At 38.0% G+C, this 22,465-nt stretch overlaps 1 protein-coding gene across 1 annotated transcript in view; it reads left to right on the top strand.

Moving 5' to 3' along the window:
• The window catches only part of UMODL1 (uromodulin like 1), a 44,230-nt gene that overhangs the window by 9,031 nt on the left and 12,734 nt on the right, over positions 1-22,465 (top strand). The window contains exons 3-12 of the mRNA XM_070943493.1: positions 6,582-6,743; positions 7,099-7,214; positions 7,667-7,859; positions 9,736-9,849; positions 12,345-12,599; positions 12,836-12,948; positions 13,181-13,400; positions 18,551-18,688; positions 19,814-20,449; positions 21,538-21,795. Coding sequence (XP_070799594.1) covers positions 6,582-6,743; positions 7,099-7,214; positions 7,667-7,859; positions 9,736-9,849; positions 12,345-12,599; positions 12,836-12,948; positions 13,181-13,400; positions 18,551-18,688; positions 19,814-20,449; positions 21,538-21,795 — 2,205 coding nt within the window. The remainder of the gene's footprint in view (positions 1-6,581; positions 6,744-7,098; positions 7,215-7,666; positions 7,860-9,735; positions 9,850-12,344; positions 12,600-12,835; positions 12,949-13,180; positions 13,401-18,550; positions 18,689-19,813; positions 20,450-21,537; positions 21,796-22,465) is intronic.

Below are 22,465 nucleotides of genomic sequence, written 5' to 3'. Positions count from 1 at the left end.
TATTTATAAAAGAAATAAAATAATAAAGGAGGAAGGAGTATTATATGAGTTATAATAATAATAAAGCAGGATAAAAATATTTTAAAAATACAAATAATTTTCTATGCATTGAAGCAAATCCCTGAAGTTCCTTAAAGTTGATGTATCTTGTGGAGAAACATATTGAAGTCCAGGTTTGCTCTTATATGGGTAATCCTTTCCAGGAATAGTATGATTAGGTCAGATATTCATTTCAGTGAACCTTTCTCATGGATTTTATTTCAGGTTTATAAGCATATGTTCAAAGGTCAAATGAATTGCCATATTTGACAAGCTGACAAGCTGAATATTAAGTGGCTTCCTTCCAATGTAAAACAAAAATCTTGTATGTGACCATTAGCTATATGCTCAGCAATTTTAAGACCCCTTCCCTTCATTTTGAATTATTCATTTTGAATTATTTTGAAAAATATAGTAAATTCCAGGGTAAACCAATCAATAAATAGAAGCTTCAAATCAGTGTTAACTCCTGGAGTCTGTCTTGCATTTTATTTGGAGAGATTTTTTGAAATGCCATTTACCTTCCTAGGGTTGGGAGAGAGTGACTGGCTTTGTGCTTAAGGCAGGACTAGAACTCACATTCCCCTGGCTTCCAGCCTAGTGCCTTAACCACTACACCAGACTGGCTCTAATATCACATTGTCATTATTACTTAAACTCTTACATTATCCTGAATGCATTTTATGCATTCAGTATAAGAGTACTGTAGCTATTCTCTGAGGTGTACATAAACCTATATGCCATTTCTCCAGTTTCATGATAAAAAAGATAAGATAAAATAAAACTGTTTTGAAATCAGGCAATGGTCATTTTGCTATTATTTGCTAGTCCTTATTAATTTAAAAGCCATTAGCTATAGCCTAAAATACATGCATTTAAATAAACAACATAATATGCACATAAGAATTCGCCTTTGATATATAACTAAGCCACAGAACAATATTTCTATTAGTCTGACTATAGGCACTGTGTTTGCCCTTTCTTTATCTTTTCAAAATGTTTATTAATAAAAGAAATGACTCTTCCATTATGTAAATGTGCTCAGAGGTGTTTTGAAAGATCAACACTATTCAAAAAGTTATATTTAGCTCTCCCCCCCTCCTTTCAGTGCCAGATGCAAATTCTGCCTTGATTACTATTTTCACCTATTTCATATATTTTACAATTGGGAATTTTTATTCCCAATGTAATACATTTTTATAATCATTTTAAAGGAGAAGATTGTATCACTGAGTGATTATGACTGACTAGTTGAAATAAACTGTAAAGTACTATTCATCAAATTCTAATATTGCACATCCTATTTTAATTTTTATATTCTGTGATATCCTTTTCTTTCCTTCTGCTTTGGCATTTATTATGTGCAGAATGTTATGATTTCTCATTTCATCTCTCTGATTATGCCCCATTTTTCTGGACCATAATGTCCCATTGAGTTACAGAAGACAGTAGAAATTAGCTCTCATGGAATTATATTGATCAGTCATTCCATTATATTGCTAACAAGCCAGTCCTAAAGCAGAGAGTGACACATATAATCACTGCATAATCAATGCAAAAGTATGAATTTAGTTTGTGGCCTTTTCCTTTTACTTCATACTTGGTAGATCTATAATACCTCAGATTTAAAAAGTTTAATATGTAATTTAGAAGAGAGAGCCAGTCTTATCTAGTAATTAAGACACCAGTCAATTCTTGTCACATCCAACCTTCTGTTAATCAGAAAAACAGACCCTGCATCTGTGGGACGATACTAGGGGGGGAAATGTCATTTAGAATATTCATATATTTCAATTACATTGCTCACCAATATGCAGCCATGCCAATTTTCTTTAACTGCTATAAACATACTGTAGTTCTGTAATTCTTCATGTATTCTGAATGCTAAAGTCAATGCTAATAGTAACTCTAGCAATTCAGAATATAATGGTACTAGACCAAACTGAGATCAAAATTTGCTAGATTAGGTAACCTATTCATGTGGTTCATAGATATTAATCAGAAAAAACAGTTTCCTTGATCTTAAAAAAATTCTATCCTGTGACTATGGAATTTTCTGAGTAAATGTTACATATAATTTCACAGTGATCAAATACAATTTCAGGAGAAAATGATTAGGGAGGCTTGGTAGAAGAGATATCCTGAATCTCTATAATAAACATGCAAAATCATCTCCATCTTGAGAAAAACTCTTAGGGAAAATAGCATGACTTATAATAGAGCATCTCAAGGTTGCCAAAAATAGATTTAACAACATAAACTTACCTTCAACTGCATACAGGTATAGGCTGCCCTAATCAGATTAGAGGTTCTTTCTGCTCAGGAGAATTATTCTATATGTGGGGTTATACAGATCTGTCTTATTTATTTCCCTAGTAAAGGTTAAACCATTTTCCAGACCTCATAGTGCTAATGTTTATGAATGGTATTATCTAGACATATTCTTTATCAACTTTTTCTTTTCATTATTTATTAATCAGTGGACAGAATTAAGAGTGTGTTACTGAATGATTCTTAATGTTTTCCTTGATATTAAAGTACTTATGTCTGGATTCTAAATAATTAGAAATAAGAGTGGTTTAGAGCACTTTAGATTTTTCCTGGATGCTGTCACTTGAGGGTCTATTCTTTGGATGCTATATTTGTATTTATATAGCATGCCCAAAAGTCAATTTAAGTAGCAGATAACTTTGGCCACTCTGTGACTCTCTTTATTCTATCATAACTGAAATGCATGTGCTTTATTTTGTGCAAAATTAGGAGGAGCATATTAAATACATGATGAATTATATTAATTTAATCAATTAGATTTAACATTAACTAAATAAATTAAATTAAATGGAATTGTCCTGGCTCTCCCCCATACTTTTAGAAATGCAGCCCCCATGTTATCATTTTTTTACTTCTATGGGGTGCTTTTCTCTTTCTCGACACTACTAATTTTATTGATTAATTAACATATAGGAAAATATTCCCTTGCAAATTATGATTGGCTGTGATTTTCTGAGACAGAACCTCTCAAGAGGTTTTACATTTATTGCAAATGATTTGCTAGCAAGCAACAAATGAATCAGCCACATAAAATGTGCACCAGCCATTTACTGGCTTTCTGCATGCAGTAGTTGTCATGGGAATATGAATCATACTGAATTGTCTTTGTCTCATCTTACCTTATCAGTCTACTTATGAATATTTCTCTTACAACAGCCATAATCTCTTAGTCTGAAAACTTTTCAGAACATATGACAGACCTGGCAGAATTAATATAATAGAGTATAAATAATAAAATACAGTAAATAAAACCTTTTGGAAAAAAGCAGCAGCACCATAGCAATTCTTTCTATTTCCATTATTATTACATGGTTTTCAGCAGGCTTTTCCCTTAAGGGAGACATTGACTAGGTAACATTTTTCCAGGGATCTCTGAGAATTGGCTTCACCCCTGAAAATGACTCCTGTAATAATGAGAACTTGACAGCCTTTTCAGAAACATGCTAGAGGTTTATGCTATAAGCACTAGACTAGGATTATAATATTATTTGGGCATTGGTTTTTTTTTTGTTATCAATAGCGGATATACATGCATTATCTCCCACTTATTTTGTATGATTCATTTAGTTTGAAGCCTATTTGTTTTGAATTAATTGAAGTTTTGTTAGATTATTTGCATATGGTTGCTTTGTGCTTTTTATCTTTCTATTTTAAGTATCCTTTATTTCTTGCTTATTTCTAGCAATTAAGCGTGGAGAATCTTTGGCTTTCTGGATGGTACTGTACTATAATTCCCAAGAGTCCAATTCAATATAGCCAGAAGTGAGGGATGCTGGGAATTTTTGTTCAGAAACAACTGGAGGGTCACATGTTTCCTCTCCTTGGGTGCAATTACCTTTGGTGGGAAAAGCATCACTTCTGGGTGGTTAAATGCACTTTAAATGTAATGCTCATAACTATGCTAAGCGTTCTAGCAGAAGGATTCATACAAAATAGCATCTCTTGGCATTGATATACTCTAGGCGAAAGCAATCATTCCTGAAATGAGGGGGGAAAAGTACTGACTGTTTATTCATCATTAAGGTCAAGGGAGTGGCTGACATTCACATTTCTCTGATTAGAGTACTGGAATGCTGTTAGGTCTTGTTATCAGAAAGGTACAGATGTGAGAGGCTGGCTTACATTTTCATCTGCTTAGCTGGCATATAAAGATTACTTAAATTGGAGGTGGATTTAGATTTCTGCATTGCTGGAAACCTTAGTCATCTAATTTTTGCACAAAATGTTGCTGGCCTGCAAAGTTTCTGATCAAGTCAGATTTTCTTACAGTTGAAATATAATTGCCATTATTTATTGCTCCTTTTATTATTTTATTATTATTATTTATCAATTATGTTGATAAATAAATTTCTGCATTAAACCAGGGAAATTGCATTAAAATAATGGGACTGATCTTTGATATCAGTTCTTTCTTTCCACCATACTACTAGCATCAGTATAATCGGGGCCCTCCAGTGACACAGATTGTCACTATGCCCTACTTTTTTATGGCAGTGAAATAATGTAAATCACCTTATAAAGTACTTATAATTTCACAGCAAATGCTTGCAGTAGCTACTGTGGTGGCCAATCCCAGAGACATCCCAGGGCAGGAAGGAACTATGGCCCTTTTATGACTTGTGGACTTCAACTCCCAAAATTCTGGGAGTTGAAATCCACAAGTCATATTGAATTCTGGAAGTTGAAGTTCACAAGTCATATTGGATTCAAGTGCATAAGAGGTTGGGCATGCATTGTGATGTCACAACTCATCCTGTATCATTTTTATGCCATAACAGTTTGTATGAGATACTACAGTGAATTCCTTCCATGGGCTATTTCACTGCTATCCTGACTCTTATAAATAGGGTGAAATTATAATAGTTATTATTATGAAAGGGTTGATAATACTTTCCACATTATTGAAAACTGATTATATAATTATTAATCATCAGTAACGGTAATTCTATGTGTTGTTTGCAATCATGTAAAAATATGATAAAATCTATAAAAATCCAAAATAATTCAGTATAATATAAAAGTCAACTATATTTGAAAAAGGTAGAGCCAAAAGAATCAAGCAATACATATAGGCACTAAAGCTAGTAAACTATTAAAAGGATTAAAATAACAATCATGTTTAAAAACCACTGATGGTGCCAATCAATAAATAAGTTGATTATCAGAATGAAAACAGGTCTGAAGTTTAGCAGGCTTCTCTGGAGAAGGCCTTCCATTATCATTGTAGAAACCTTTTCTCAGAGAGCCACTCTTCAAACTGCAAAATCAGTTTTCTTAAAAGTTTAGAAATGAATCATAAAAAGTAAAGAACTAGAAATATACTGGGTAGGTACTAAGTTTCCAAATAGTGTACAGCTCTCTACTTCTGTAGGTGAAAACCAGTGGTGAAATCCAATTTTTTTTACTACCGGGTTTTTTATTTTTTATTTATTTTCAATTTATGTGGTTCTGTGGGCATGGCTTGGTGGGCGTGGCAGGGGAAGGATACTGCAAAATCTCCATTCCCTCTCCACTCCTGGGGGAAGGTTATTGCAAAATCTCCATTCCCACCCCACTCTGGGGCCAGCCAGAGGTAGTATTTGCCAGTTCTCCGAACTACTCAAAATTTCCGCTACCGGTTCTCCAAACTCAAAATTTCTGCTACCGGTTCTCCAGAACCTGTCAGAACCTGCTGGATTTCACCCCTGGTGAAAACCCATGTTTCAAATTTTGTTCCAAAGTGAGCTGGAAGCTAGTGTGAAAAAAGACCAGCATAACTTATGTACAGTGTCTGATGCCAATTCAAAACTCTCTTGACTATCTTTTTCACCAGCAAAATATTTGGTTTCATTTTAAAGGCAGACTAATATCCAAATTAACAATGGTTTCAGGTATGGCATTCAACTTCAGATAATGTTTATTACCCTAACCTGGAAATAAAGGGAGTTGCATCAAAGAGACCAAGAGCTTCTGATATTGTATAATTAAAGATCTAAATCCACATTTAGGTTTCTCAGAGAGGAATATAAATACAATCTGGACAGAGGTATGGAAGCATGGACTTTATTCTTGCTCTCTCTCTACCCCTGCCTTAATGTTTTGCCTTGACATTAGTCATGACAGGTAAGGTAACAACAATTAAAGAGAGAGGGAACACTAGCAGGTTTCTCTAATGCAGGGGTCCTCAAACTTGGCAGCTTTAAGACTTGTGAACTTCAACTCCCAGAATTCTGGGAATTGAAGTCCACAAGTCTTAAAGCTGCCAAGTTTGAAGACCTCTGCTCTAATGGCTGAAAATTGACTCTGGGACTAGAACCTATTGAGTCAAGAATATTTTTTCTGCTTCTTCAAAATTCTGTGGAAAGGAACTTTGGAATCTGATGTTCATAGCATTGGCAAGGTTTGGTTCAAAATAAATTTAAAAGAAAATTCCATTGAGGATGGTTAGGCTCTTAGATGTACCTAAAGAAACTAGCATCTTGGCCATCATTGTAAAATGTTCTGTTTTATAGCCATAAACAGATCCAGCGAGTTTGCTTCAAGACCTGGTGCCTGTCCCATGAAGATAGGGGAAGCAGTAAAGAGTTCATGTGTGTCTGACATGGATTGTCCAGGATATAAAAAGTGCTGTAAGACATCTATGGGAACCCATTGTTCAGATCCTGTTCCAGAAGGTATAGTAGTACAATACTGTCATGCTACTTATTCTTTTCTTCTTCGGATGTAGGGTAGTTGATGCAGAAGATCTGATTTGTGGGTCTTTCCTTCTTAGGCAACCTTGATGTGATATTTCAGGTGTGTTTCAAAATTCTGTCAGGGTTTTCACACACAAGAGATCAATTATGATGCAGAATATATTAGTCTCATAGATAATTCTGATTGGTTGATTAAATGCATATAGTGTCACACCTTGTGAGTCTCAGTTAATCAAGACCACTGAAAATGAGAAGACCACTATATTAGTTCAGCACCTATGCACTAATGTAAAGTTCTGACTACCACCTGATTGTTTTCTCTTTCCAATTCTAGAACGAACAGTGACAAAATACTGGTATAATGTGTCAGTCCTTGTGAAAAGGGATTTCAGTGAATTATGCAAAGTAGCTCCAAGGCTTCTGAATCATTCACGTTTTTTGCACTCTATGGTATGAATCAACAGAATAGTAATATATAAACTGTACTGTATATTTCTCTTGATGTAAAAAGCCCAGCCTACACTGGACTGCCACCTACTGGACAAAGAAGTTATAGAACGTATTGTTCCTCTTACATTTCAGATAAACCCCCTTTTTCTGGTGTGTTTACGGGCAAATACATTGCTTGAACATGAAAATGTTCTTAAAATGAATAATGCTGAATATTTATTAAATATTTCAATGTAATTAAAATAGTAAATTATAAAATTCTGACTAAAATAATGCCTCTTTAATAGAGATCATGTGTTAAGTTAATATTGAAACATAGTTTTTATAGTGTTAGAAAGGATCTAATTTTGATTGCATTGTTTTTCACTTTATATATAGAATTTAAAGAAAAACTATATACTTGTCTACAGTGGTATTATATAAGATTTAAGAAGAGTTTCTCTCTTTTCCAGATTACTGGAGCATTGTGGCCCATGAACATCTCTGTGTATCATATCCAGACAACCAAGTCAGAAACTTATGCAGAGACATTAGTGTCTCATGTCCTGGTTGGACTGCAGCAACTGGTTCCATTGGTCAATATTTCTTCTTTGCTGAAGAAAATTGTGATCAGAGTATATGATGTTATTGACGTTGTTGTACAAGGTTACTATATCAGATATATTTGACTGAAGAGCAGCTCTATAAAACAGATTTTTAAAATTTCTGGTTTTACTTTATGTTTGGATTTTCAGGATTAGAAAACAGGGTCTCTAGTGTGACAAGGCATTTTCTAGGATGTGAGGAGGGGAATCTTCAGAAAAGAGTAAATCCCTTATACACATTATGTGAATCTCAAGTACAGTTTGTCATATGTGACAAACTGAAAGCTGAAGATCATAATACAAATCTATCTTTTGCCACAGCATTTAGCCGCATGGAGTAAAATTAACATCCACATCAAGACCTTAATACAACAACTGCTTTCACTTCAGTGCAATCACAGAGTTAAATCAGCACCTATGCTGTTTCTTAAGGCCTAATTTTACTTGTTCTTGAATCTGGGGGGAAATGTAGAAAAAAACCTCAAAAGCTTGTATTATGACTAATCTAAAACTTATTTCAGCAAATGCAATTATTAATCTGTAGACATGCAATCTAGTATTTATCTAGGGCAAATCTCTCCTGTCTGTAGGGGACAAGGAGAAAACTTGTAGCTTGATTATATATATATATATCATGGGTCAAAAAGCTTGCTATTGAGGGTATGGCCAGTCACAACCCCCACAATTTCTGAAAGGCAAACTAGTGAAACTGCTTCCTACCATCCTCTTTATCTCCTATTCCCATGATGCTCTCTACCATTTTACTTTTATCTTTTGTTTTTCTGAATAACTGGACATATTTCCAGTTATTTCCAATTAAAGCATTGGGCTGGCCACAACATGGGTTTTTTTTAGCATTCTATTTTCCCATTTAGTTTTCTTAATCAAAATAATAAAAAATAAATTTGAGGGTGTGGCAGGGAACCTGCAGGTGTAAGTGGTAGTGTCATTGCCAGACAAACACCTGTGGATGCCACCTTGGGAATTCACAGTAAGAAAATGTTCGTGAATGTATACATTAAAATATAAAAATGATGGCATATATTAACAAAATACAGAGTGGTAGGAAATTCTAGTCAGGCCATTTTTTTTAATTTTTCAATTTTCTACAAAGTGTCACAAGAACATTCCTTTAAAGTAAGTGCAAACAAATTTGAAAAAACAACCCAAACCAACCAACCAACCAACATTAAATAGCAGACCATATTATTGCACCTTCTCCTTCCCGGTCAATGCCTTAATGTTTATTAATGAGAAAAGTCTTTGACAGTTTCTCTAAAAATTGTGGAAGAAGAAACTGATCCAGGAAGAGGGCAGATGTTATTGAGATTGGTGGGGTCCCATGGGTGGCTTGCTACCATGAGCAACATAAGTCTGAAGGGGAGGTTTATGGAATTGGAATTATTGGAATTGATTCCTTTTTGTCTGTCTGTCTGTCTGTCTGTCTGTCTGTCTGTCTGTCTGTCTGTCTATCTATCTATCTATCTATCTATCTATCTATCTATCTATCTATCTTCAGTTGAGTGCTCTGATCTTTGAAAGCAAGGAAAAGGAATAAAAAGAGGAGAGGGTTTTTTTAAATGGTTGTGATCTCAACATAAAAACCATTAAAAAAACCCTCTCCTCTTTTTATTTCTTTTCCTTGCTTTCAAAGATCAGAGCACTCAACTGAACATCCTTTAGGTTCCAGAATTTATCAAAGGATACAAAGGAAGATATTATCTCAAGTCAAACCACTTTTTTTGTCATTTTTCACTAACAGACCAGAAGTGATAGGAGGATAGGTAAATGTTACAAGAAGGCAGAAATAAGTATGCTATATAGCAAAACATTGCCTCTATATTGCCTTTACATTCCACAGCTGGCTAAATATTGCAGCTAGCTTTTAGGAATACCTACTGGCTTGTGATGTTTCATTATTCTTTTCCTTGATCCAGATTGTGATCATAATATACCCAACATTCTGATTAAAAATATGCATTCTTCTAATTTGCTGAGAAATTCAAGATCTGCATCACCTGAAATTCATGTATCAGTAGATTCTGAATGTGGTAAGTTGCTTTATATTTTAAAATTCATTTATTTTTAAAATTTACTTTCTTTAGGGCCTTTGGGACCTGCTTTATTTAAGCATGTTTGCTCTTTTAATTGTGTCTACACTATCATTTATTTAGCATTTCTCTGTATATAAGGGAACCAATGAATACTTATGTAAATGAAACAAATTAATGGACTTACTGGCACATTTTGTTTGTAGGTATATCTTACCATTTCAGAATAATAGATTACTGCTCAGTAAAGTTTATCAGAAAGCTTTTGCCTTGAAGACTTTCTTAAAATCTTAATATCATTTGAAAAAGTTAGATTTATAGAATGAAGTGCTGAAGCTGAGATCTTTTATAGATTATTGCTTAAAGAATGTTAATGATTACCATAAGATGTCATACATTGGTGCTTAAAGAATGTTAATGATTGCTTAATTGCTCATTCTGCTTCATATTTTAACTGCTTTAATCAAAGCACATTCTTTTATATAAATGAATACATATCTGACTCCTATCAATTTTGGCATATGAGATTTACTGTTTGGAGTACCACAGAATTATTTGTGCAACTATAATCCAATAAATTTGTTTATGCATTCAATTGGGAACAATATTTCAGTTGCAGGTCCCAGAGTACCTTTCAAAAATAAATAAAAAGTGCTTTTTCACTCAGTTTCTAAATCTTTATATGTCTGATTTTTAAAGGAAATGTGGCATTTTGGTCTTGTGAGAAGTATTTGTGCAAGCTGCTTTGCTGCCTGGAGTGGACCTCATATTATGTTTCTTCTGTAGACCTAAGGCCAAAGGTTCTTTCCTTAATCTCCTGACCAGCAGTAATAGGAATTTCAGTTTAATACATTTAGAAGGGATCAGATTGGAGAAAATCTGATTGGGGGGGGGGGTAATGTGACTGGGTGGACATAGCCAACTTTTTTTCTTTCTTTTTTACTTTTAAAAGCATTTTTTCTACAACCTCTTTGGCTGAAGAGGTTGTAAAAAAAATGCTTTTAAAAGGCTCTGATGATCCCAGCTGAGCCGCATGATCATCAGAGGCTTTTTAAAAAACTTTTAAAAGCATTTTTTTGGCCGAAGAAAAAATGCTTTTAAAAGTAAGAAAAAAAGCCTCTGATGATCGTGCGGCTCAGCTGGGCATGGGGGGTGGGCAGGGATTTTTGCTATTGGTTCTCTGAACCACCCGTTGTCATCACTATCGGATTGGGCGATCCGGTCAGAACCAGGAGTATTTCACCCCTGTATGGTACTAGTCTTCAAATAGTTTAAGCTTCAAAGTAAAGACACAATTACTGAACCACTTATTTCCTTTTTCTTCACTGTGCCCCTAACAATCTGAAGAGTCAGCTTTTAACCTGACCATTCAACCCTTGGGGCCAACAGAAACAGTTCATGAGTCCCACATGTTCAGTGGAAACAATCCTGAATCTTGAGGGACACATGTGATGACATTTTCACTTTGATAGCCTTGATGTGAAGGCAAATGTACATTTTTCTGTTGAATTTAGTGGAACATTTCTACATGTCCCAACTGCACAAAGAAATGCACCGGAAGCTCTGGAGCAGGAAAAGATAAGCATTTGAACATAACATTTATAATGGAAGATATGAGCTGCTTGGAAAATTATAGCCAAAGAATTATTTTAGTTTAATCCTGAAATTTGAATTTTGTGTGCATTTGCTAGACTTAAATAAAATACCGTGTTTCCCTGAAAATAAGATCCTGTCTTAATTTTTTTGAACCCTGAAATAAGCGCTTGGCCTTATTCTTATACACTCAAAAGCCCGATTATTATCAAGGGATGTCTTATTTTGGGGGAAACAGGGTAAAATGAGTTGATTATAACAGAACAAGTAAACTGCTGTGTGGGCACCTTTGAGTGAACTTCCTTTGGTTCCAAGAGGAAGACTAACTAAAATTCGATCTTTTGCTTTCCAGAGATGGTGACTAATATTTGATAGACTGAACTTCCAATCAGCTCTAATGACTAGTGTCATTCTTCACCTTCTTCAGCCAAATGACAGCAAGAAATAAAATAGGCCTCATCATTTTGTAAGATGATCTTAGTGGAACAACCACTTACTTATTATATTAATGTGGAATAGAAAACAAAATCCCTAGCCATTTAGGTCCAGTCAAATTTCCAAATCAATAACTTGAATCCTAAATAGCTTATTGTTTAATTTCATTCCATGGCAAAAATGTACAAATTTTCAGAAACCACACAAAAGGCTGACCTTCTAAAGACAAGGAATGCCAAGATAGAGCACCTTATATTTCTACCCTAAAGGTTGAAGAAAGAATTTCTGCCCCTCAGCCCATGAATCAAATTCTGCATTGACTTCATTTATTGCTAAAAGGAAATACTAAACAAACTATTTTATGCAATTAAAGTGCATGCCTATCATTCCTTAGCCACACAAAATATGACCGCAGAAGGTTTTTATTTCCCTCGAATATGATAGCACTCACACATTTGTTGTTGCAGATTCTCCTTCTATTAAAAACCACAAGATCTTCAATGTAACTAGCAGCAGTTTTGAAGCATCTTGGAGTATAAATTCTTTGCAGAACCATTCATTCCGAGCAGAAGTGTACAAAGACAAGGAACTTGTTGAAAGAATGGAAACCACAGATATGAAGCTAACTATGTTAAATCTAGAAGCAGGTGTAATGTATACAATGAACATCAGCTATGAAGCTTGTGGCAAAAATATTACCTCCAGTAGAATTGTGAAAACAGGTACTGTATGCAATTATATCTGCTATTTTATTCAATTAAAAAATTTTTCTAACAGGTAAATCTTTCTCTTAAAAAGCTCCCTAATTTGATCTGATAGTACTGTAAATCTGAAGTGCCTTAAATGTCTAATTAGGATTTGGGGAGCATTAGGGTTTTATTAATTTGTCTGCTCTCATATGTTTTACCTCTCATTGTATCACTGTTTTAATACTGTATACTAATACTGTATCTTTTAGATGCCTTGATATTTGGTTTAACTCTAAGGATCTTGAACTATAACTTCACTGACCAGTTTCTCAATGTGAGCAGCAGAGAATACCAGAATTTTTCTAGAACTTTGATGGCTGAGGTAATGCTAAAACCCATTATATATTTGAAATCTCAGAATAAATTTTATGTAATGCAACTATCAACTTCAGTGATTTTCTTATTTATTTTTAGTTGCAGTATGCAGAAAATACTGTATAAAGAAAAATGACAGCAAGAAGGAAATTCAGTGTGTATGTCTGAGGTTGTGTGTGTGTGTGTGTATGCATGCACAAGGGCATTAAAACAGCAACAGTTTTCTTATCTGTTTTCAGATTAAGAATTCATATCCTTCAAGTATGAATGCATTACACCTATCCAGGAAGCTGAAAGTACAAGTGGATTCCATTAAAGCTGGAAGTATTATTGTGAAGCTTAAAATCATAATACAAGATCTAAAATTTCCAAAAGACTTATCTGCATTTGACTCAATGATTGCATCACTTCATAACAGTTCTATGCTTGGAATTGACCCAAAGAGCTCTTCAGTGGAAGGTATATTAACTAATTCAAAGTCTGGCTTATAGTTTAGTTATTTTATGAAGCAGTGTTAGCTATCTAAGATTTGGTAGTCTTATGTACCTACATCTCTTTTTTGTGGGGGACTCCTATATCTCCCTGGGATCGCTGCTAAAATGTGTTATTAGAGATCTAAATACTGGTGATATAATTTCCTACAGATTTCTGGCAAGAAAATGTCCTTAAAAATGATGAGAAATTGGGCCACAAATGTTCAATTTGGAGGAGATTCTGAGGCCCACAAACATCTTAATTCTCTCAGTGCTGCCTAAGGTCCACTAATCCATGTAATAATAATAATAATAATAATAATAATAATAATAATAATAATAATAATAATAATAATAATAATAATTTTATTTCTATACCGCCCTTCTCCCGAAGGACTCAGGGCGGTGTACAGCCAATTTAAAAACACAAGACACAATAATTAAAAATTAAAATAATTAAATAGATTTGGCCGATTTAAAACCCCAAAAATTTAAAATACCCCAATTTAAAATTATTAAGTTGATAGCCCGGCCTGGCGGAACAACAGGGTCTTCAATGCGCAACGAAACACCCGGAGGTCGGAGATCTTGCGTATTTCCGGGGGCAGTTCATTCCACAGGGCTGGGGCTCCCACAGAGAAGGCCCTCCCCCTCGGTGTCGCCAGCCGACATAACTTGGCTGATGGCACCCTGAGGAGACCCTCTCTGTGGGAGCGGACTGGTCGGTGGGAGGCTATTGGTGGCAGAAGATGGTCTCGAAGGTACCCGGGTCCTATGCCATGGAGCGCTTTAAAGGTGGTAACCAACACCTTGAATCGCACCCGGAAGACCACTGGGAGCCAGTGCAGCTCGCGCAGGAGGGGTGTCACGCGGGCACAACGAGTTGCGCCCATAACCACCCGCGCGGCCGCATTCTGGACCAGTTGGAGCCTCCGAGTGCTCTTCAAGGGGAGCCCCATGTAGAGAGCATTACAATAGTCCAGCCGGGAGGTGACAAGGGCATGAGTGACCGTGCGCAAGGCGTCCCGGTCCAGAAAGGGCTGCAACTGGCGGATCAGGCGAACCTGATAAAAGGCCCCCCTGGCCACGGCTGTCATATGCTCTTCTAAAGACAGCCGTGCGTCCAGGAGGACACCCAGATTGCGAGCCCTCTCTGTGGGGGGCAAAGATTCACCCCCAATAGTCAGCGATGGCACCTGCTGACTATATCGGGACGCCGGCAGCCACAGCCACTCGGTCTTGGACGGGTTGAGTCTGAGCCTGTTCCTCCCCATCCAGACCCGCACGGCCTCCAGGCAGCGAGACATCACATCAAGGGCATCGTTGGGGTGGTCTGGGGTGGAAATGTACAGCTGAATATCATCAGCGTACAGATGACACTTCACCCCAAAACTACGGATGATCTCACCCAGTGGCTTCACATAAATGTTGAACAGAAGGGGCGAGAGGACCGACCCTTGTGGCACTCCCCATGCGAGATGCCTCGAGGTCGACCTCTGCCCCCCTGCCAACACGAACTGCGAGCAGTTGGAGAGGAAGGAGGAGAACCACCGCAGAACGGTGCCCCCTATTCCTAACCCTCTTAACCGCCGCAGCATGATACCATGGTCGATGGTATCAAAAGCCGCTGAGAGATCTAATAGGACTAGGACAGAGGAGCAACCCCTGTCCCGAGCCTTCCAGAGATCATCCACCAACGCAACCAATGCCGTTTCTGTGCTGTGCCCCTGCCTGAAGCCCGACTGGCACGGGTCTAGATAGATAGCTTCATCCAGGTGCCCGGGCAGTTGTCGTGCCACCACACTCTCAACAACCTTCGCCACAAAACGAAGGTTGGAGACCGGACGGTAGTTAGCTAATTCAGCCGGGTCCAGGGAAGGCTTCTTGAGGAGGGGCCTCACCACCGCCTCTTTCAAGGCGGCGGGAAAGGCACCCTCACTCAGAGAAGCAGTTATAATCCCCTGGAGCCAGCCTCGTGTAACCTCCCGGGAGGCCAGTACCAACCAGGAGGGACACGGGTCCAATAAACATGTGGCGGCACTAATCCTACCCAGAACCCTGTCCACATCCTCAGGAGCCACAGGCTCAAACTCCTCCCAGATAATATTCTCAAGGCCTGCCCCTGTCTCCTCCCCTGGACTCATCCAATCGGAGTCCAAGCCATCCCGAATCCGAGCGACTTTATCATGCAGGAATTGCACAAAATCCTCAGCGCGGCCTTGCAAGGGATCTTCCCGCACTCCCCCCCGAAGAAGGGAGTGGGTCACCCTAAACAGGGCGGCTGGGCGGTTCTCTGCAGATGCGATAAGAGCGGAGAAATGGTTAGATTTCGCCACTTTTATCGCCACTAGGTAGGTCTTGATATAAGACCTCACCTGTGTCCAGTCGGAATCGGATTGACTAGTCCTCCAAATGCTCTCTAGGCGTCTTTTCCGACGCTTCATCTCTCTCAGCTCCTCAGAGAACCAAGGAGCCAATTGAGATTGGCATCGGGTCAGAGGCCGCAAAGGCACGATGTGGTCCAAAGCTCTGGCGGCTGCACTCTCCCAGGCGGCCACCAGCTCTTCAGTCGAGTCGTGTGCCAGAGTCTCAGGAAACGGCCCAAGCTCCATCAGGAACCTTTCGGGGTCCATCAGGCGCCTGGGACGGAACCATTTGGTCGGTTCCCTCTCCCTGCGGCGGGGGAAAGCGGTAGGAAAGTCTAAGTGAAGGAGCGAATGATCTGTCCATGACAAGGGTTTGATGTCTAGATCCCCTCTACCAAGATCATTCAACCACTGACCAGAGACAAAAATCAGGTCCAGAGTGTGTCCCCCTATGTGAGTTGGGCCTTGAACTAACTGGGTCAGGTCCATGGCCGTCATGGAAGCCATGAACTCCCGAGCCGCCTCTGACGCCTCACTCGCAGACGGAAGGTTGAAATCCCCCATGACAATAAGTCTGGGGGTGTCAACCGCCACCCCGGCAATGACGTCGAGTAGCTCGGGCAGGGTCGCTGCCACGTGGCAGGGAGCCAGGTACGCAGTCAGCAAACCCATCTGCACCCCACGGCCCCACTTCACAAAGAGGGACTCACATCCGGCTATCTGAGGAACAGTGGTCTCCCTCGGACAAAGACTCTCCCTAATAATCACCGCCACTCCCCCACCCCTCCCCTGGGCCCTTGGCTGATGAAATGCACGGAAACCTGGTGGGCACATTTCAACGAGGGGGACCCCCCCCTCTTGGCCCAACCAGGTCTCCGTAATACCTGCCAGGTCCGCACCCCCCTCTAAAATAAGATCACAAATGAGGGGGGCTTTATTAATGACCGACCTGGCATTACACAACATCAGCCGCGGACCCTGGGCCTGAGACTCTGCACAACCCAGGACACGAGTCGCGCATGTAGTGTGGCTGTAGTAGTATTTATCCTTATTATCTTCTTTACTCCCTCTTTTATTAGTATTATTACTATTATTCTGCTGCTTTGAATGCTTCTGTACCGGAGACAAATTCTTTGTGTGTCTAACTACACCTGGCCAAATAAAGTATTCAATCCAATCCAATCAAATTCAGTCCTGTAGCTGTCTACCCTGGTACTATGGCATTGTAGTGGATGCCTCCTAAACACAATAATTTGGGTAAGAAGCTATCAATCTGTCTTCCTTTTCTTTTTTTTAAGTACCTAACTAGTTCTCCAGAGAAACCAGTGCAATTGTGAGACATTCATGAATCATATTTAAATAATTTATATAACCTGCTGTGTGATATTCAATGGTTCAAGACTTTTATCATGTAAAATGAGGATTTCTCCAATGGAAAAATTGTGAGCAAATTTGTACAAGTACTTGTGATAGTACCAGTGGTGAAATCCTCCGCGGATTGCCACTGGTTTGCTGCCCATGCATGCGCAGTGGGTGCCAAAAGCACAGTGTGCGAGCAAGTGCATTGCACATCAAACACGCTGCACACATGTGCATGCGCAGTGCATGCCAAACACGTGCTTCACGTGGAAAAAGGAGGCTTAACAAAGTAAGTAGAACAGTGTGGGGGGGGAAACAGCTGTGCCACGTGATTTAGATTTGCTAGAAAGCTTTCTAACAAATATAAATTGCATGGCACAGCTGATCGTCGGAAATTCCAGTTCGGATGAACAGATAGCTTTTTTTTTTATTACTGGTTCGCTCGAACCGGTAGCTTTTATCACTACCGGTTCGCCCGAATCAGTGCGAACCGGTAGCATTTCACCACTGGATAGTACTATCTAATAAGGTCTCTGTTACAATATCCAAAAGTGTTTAGCTTTCAATAGTGTACCATAGACAATGAATCATGAAATGCTGGTATTGAATTAATAGCTGCATCTAAAACAGGAAATTCTGACTCCCAGATCACAAAAGCATCCAAATTTCCACAGATGTATGATACTTTTTGTACCTAGCTGAAATATGTGTCTGTCACTTACTTGGTATCACCTTTTTAAAAAAGGATGCATAATCTGGATTGTGACATTGATCGTGCCAGTTTTGGACATATTGTGAGTAATTCCAAAACCAAAATTACAGTGGGAGCACCTGCACCAGTGGTGGGTTGCCCCTGGTTTGCACCGGTTCTATAGAACCAGTAGTAAAACCGGCAGGAGGCTCCGCTCACCGACCCTGACATCTTCAAAATGCTTCTGCACATGCACAGAAGAGCGTGTGTGCGGCCCCACTGTGAACTGGTAGTAAAGGTAAGTAGAACCCACCCCTGACCTGCACGTAACAATTAAGATAGGATCTAGATGTGTGTTCATTTTCTGTGGATTCTCATAATGACCAAGAATAGCTTGGAAGATTCCTTGTTTTATTTTAGCCTTGGAAAGAAATGGGAAACCCTGTTAATTTCACCCTAACCTCCGAAAGCAGTGAATATCTTTGATGTTTCCTAAGGTGAGATTTAGATTTTCAGGATGCTGCACACTATTTCAAAGGTGAACAAAAAATAAAAAATGTATTTGAAAAATATTCTTGATGACTTGGCAACCACAATTGCAGAGACAAATATTCTGGATTTCCTGAGGATGATAAAAGTAAGAGCTTATGCTTTGCTTCTTGTTATCATCCAATTTAACCTAATCTTTGTTTTTTTTTAATGTTGGTTTTTGAACTTCAGATTGGGATGAGTGTGCATGTAGAGCAGAAAACGATTGCAGTATGTCTGCAGAATGTATAAATACAGTGGGTTCATATATATGCAGATGCAAGACAGACACAGATGCCAATCCAGCCCGACCAGGCAGAAACTGTGAAGGTAAAAAAATACCCTAAGATTTATACTTTGATGAAGGATTTTTTTATTCCCATTAATTAGGAAAGTGTCTTCTTTGGTGCATTAAAATCTGAAAGAACCTGTGAGGGTTCTTTGATTTTATTATTTTTAAAAATCAATTATTAAATTTATTATACAGCTTTTTCCAACATTCAAGATGATCTACAATAACTTTTAAAAATATAAAAAGTTAATATAATTAAAATCAAAATCAGAATTAAAATAAGCATTTCAAATAATGAATAATGTAAAGTTTTGTAAAAGAGATGTATTTTATCACCTTCAAAAAGAGATGATAAAACAAATGTCCTTAGGGAGCATTGTCCACAGACTTGAAGCTACATAGGAAAAGGCCCATTTCATCAGGCCTGAGAATCAAGCAACTTCAAAAAAGTCTCTCCTAAGGAACTAAATGACTAAGCAGTTTCATAGTGGGAAAAGCAATCCTGAAAATAATCTGATTTTGTTTGATTAGGAATCTGATGCACTCAGAGATTCCGATCACATACAGCAGGGGTGTCAAACTAACATCCCATGGCTGGATGCGTCCTGTGCAGGCCACGCCCACCCCAGCTCCGTGAATGAAAAACATCATGAAATGTCACGTGACGGCAATGTGACACGGCGAGTTTGACATAGAGGATGCTTACATCTGGCCGTGGGGAGTTTGTTAAAAAAAAAGGTCAAGATAATGGCTGCAACTATGCACTTGAAATCCCACATTTTTTTTGACGTATGTTGCATACATGTCACATGTAAGAAAGGGGCAAGAATTTGATTGTGTAGTTGTAGTACTCACCTCCCCTGAACATTCTTGTTTAGTTTCCTTTTCAATCTTTTCAACAGGTGCAGTTTGAGGAGTATAGCTAAATAAGGAGATGCAACATGGGTCCTGTATTATTTAGAACTTGGAGCCTACTTACATGGAGTAATGCATGAACAGAGCTAGCTACTGTTTCATTTGTATAATTAATTCATTGCAGCTAACTTAATTAATATGTATAATTAATTCATTGTAGCTAATATTTTTTTCATGCATAAATGAAAGAAAGTATCACTCTGTATTATTACATTTATACTTACTATGTACAAAATGTTGCTATTCAGGTGAAATTGTGGATCCTGTTACTACACAGGGATCAAATGTAACTGATTATACAACTACCGCACCTTTCTCAATGGCAGAAATACAGGAAGTGTCACCTTTCACTAAGTATACTGAAGCAACAGTGCTGCCCTCTAGTGGCATCCAGGAGTCAAGCACTCTTCCAGCAGAGAAGACATTGGCAACATCTCAGAAGATGAACATATTAGGGAATTTCAGCGATAGCCCAGAAACAGTTAAGGATAGCTTAAATAGCCCAGAAACAGTTACTTTGGCTCCAAAATGGTCGGGCAATGTAACAGTCTCAAATGGAACTGTAGCTGAAGAGAGATGGACCACCCAAGATCAGCAAAACTCTTCAATAACCTCATCACTTGGAGTTTCAAACATAGAAACCTATTCTTTTAAGAGAAATGAACCTACAGTAGAAGCCAGCACACCTAGCTTCTCAATTGAAAGAAGTTCTGAGAATATTATAGCCATGAATGTAACCGAAAACCCCAAATTTCATGCTTTGAACCATACCCTTGATAGCCATGTGGGGGGAAATAACAACTCCTGGTCTAATGAAAGAAACAGTACAGCATCACCTTCCTCTTTCAAGGAGAATATGACAGTCTCCCTTGCTACAAATTTTAGTGGTGAGTATACCTTTATTTTAGCATTGACTTTAAAAGTAATAGGTTATTACAATGAGAAAGGCAGCGTGGTTTAGAAAATGGACGCTAGTGGCAACAAGCCAGAGGAGTGGTTCCATTTAAATAAATAAGAAAGAAAGAAAAAAGAACACTGAAGTTCTAATATTTTCATGGGATTTAAACAAATACCTAGCCCAACCAGTTCCTTTGTTTGTAAAATAAAAAGATAAAGGTTTCCCTTGTCCAGTTGTGTTTGACTCTAGGGATTGGTGCTCATCTCCGTTTCCTAGCTGAGGGAGTCAGCATTGTCCGAGGAGGCTTCTGTGGTCACGTGGCCAACACGACTATATGTGGAGGTGCACACAATACTGTTACTTCCCACCAAAGTGGTATCTAGTTATCTGCTTGCAATTGCGTGCTTTCAAACTGCAAGGATGGCAGGAGCTGGAGCAGGAATGGTAGCTCACCCTGTCACACAGTGCTTGGGTCTCAAATTGCCAACTTTCTAGTCAACAAGCCCAGCATCTTAGCAGTGAGGCCACTGCGCCCCCTAAAATAGGTGTTCATTATTTGCACTAATTACATGAGCAGGGTCACAATAGAAGAAAAGTTTTCATACAATTAACTATTCTTCCAAAATTGTATCATTTATTATTTAGGTTCTTTTTTAGCTTTGTCCAAAGATTAACCAGATAGGTATCATCTAAGCCAAATGTCCCCAACCTTTCTGGTCCCATAGACTGGCTGCAGCAATGGTGACAACGATGGCAATAGTGGTGGCGGGGGGAGGGGGGTGATTTTGCATGCACAACCTAGATTCTGCACCTGTGTGAATGAAGTTTAATGTGCTCACCCACCACTTGGACAACCCAGTTCCCAACAGACCATGGACTAGTACTGGTCCACGGAACCAGGATTCGGAACCTCTGATCTAAACCCGTTCTCTAGTTGGGGCTGAGAAAAAAAATCCAAGCAACAGGTTTCTATACTATCAAAGATTCTTTTTAATAAACCATCAAATTGTTCATAAAACAAATGTGATAGATAATTCTAAGAATGGATTCAGTTGTTTCCTTTTGTCTTTTCAGCACCATTTCCAGCTGAAAGAATATTTTTTTCCAATGTGACAAATACTAGCTTTCAGATTTCCTGGACTACACATTTTCCAGCAAATACTACTTTCCATTTTCTTTTTTTTGAGGAGGAACAGTTGATAAAGAAGGTTAAAACCCAAAGCAGTCATCTGAATATTTCCGAACTAAAAGCAGGAACTTTGTACACTGTTAAAATAAAGCTAGTCTTTTATGGAAATGAAAGTAAAACCATGCAGCGCAAAGTTAAGACAGGTAAAGCAACATAAAATATCATAGCGTGCATCTACTACTGCAGATGTCCATAACAGAAAGTGTTACCTTTCCAGTTTAACCTAAATAAATATGAACAGAGAGTCAGTAACATCAGATATCTAGCATACTAGCATGCTATTCTCTTTCCAAATATCCTTCCTATTTACGGAATCAAGTTTAGAGTAATTGCAACTTCTGAAAATGTTCCCCTTGGTTATATTTAGGATTTTTGGAATTTACAAAGAAAGTAATCAAAATTATTGATTATTGAATCCATTGATTCGCAGTGGGTAGGTGAATATCCAGAATAATTAGAATATAACATAATAATAGTTGTGTTCTAAATATATCATTTTTGCAGTAATAATTGTTGCTATATGCTAATCATCAACACATTTCTTTTTAACAAATGGTAATAGATGGACAAAGAAAGAGGACTTTGGGGTTCTTTTTTTGTTTTTTCTACTTTTTAAAAAAATTATATTGTGCATGATAAATATTGTTAGCTACTAATCCAGACTATTTGATTTAGTTTGCTAATATTTGTACATACGGTAGTATATGATGAATGTGATATTTTAATCTTCATCACTATGTTGTTTTCACAATTATTTTATTTGTTCAAAAGAGCAAAAACTGTTCTGCAAATCTTTGATTGTAGAGACAAAAC

Source organism: Pituophis catenifer, unplaced genomic scaffold, assembly GCF_029215685.1.
Source record: "Pituophis catenifer annectens isolate HBS135680 unplaced genomic scaffold, rPitCat1.0.hap2 SCAF_4, whole genome shotgun sequence".
Classification (NCBI taxonomy): Eukaryota; Metazoa; Chordata; class Lepidosauria; order Squamata; family Colubridae; genus Pituophis; species Pituophis catenifer.
This window is presented reverse-complemented; position numbering and strand designations above follow the sequence as displayed.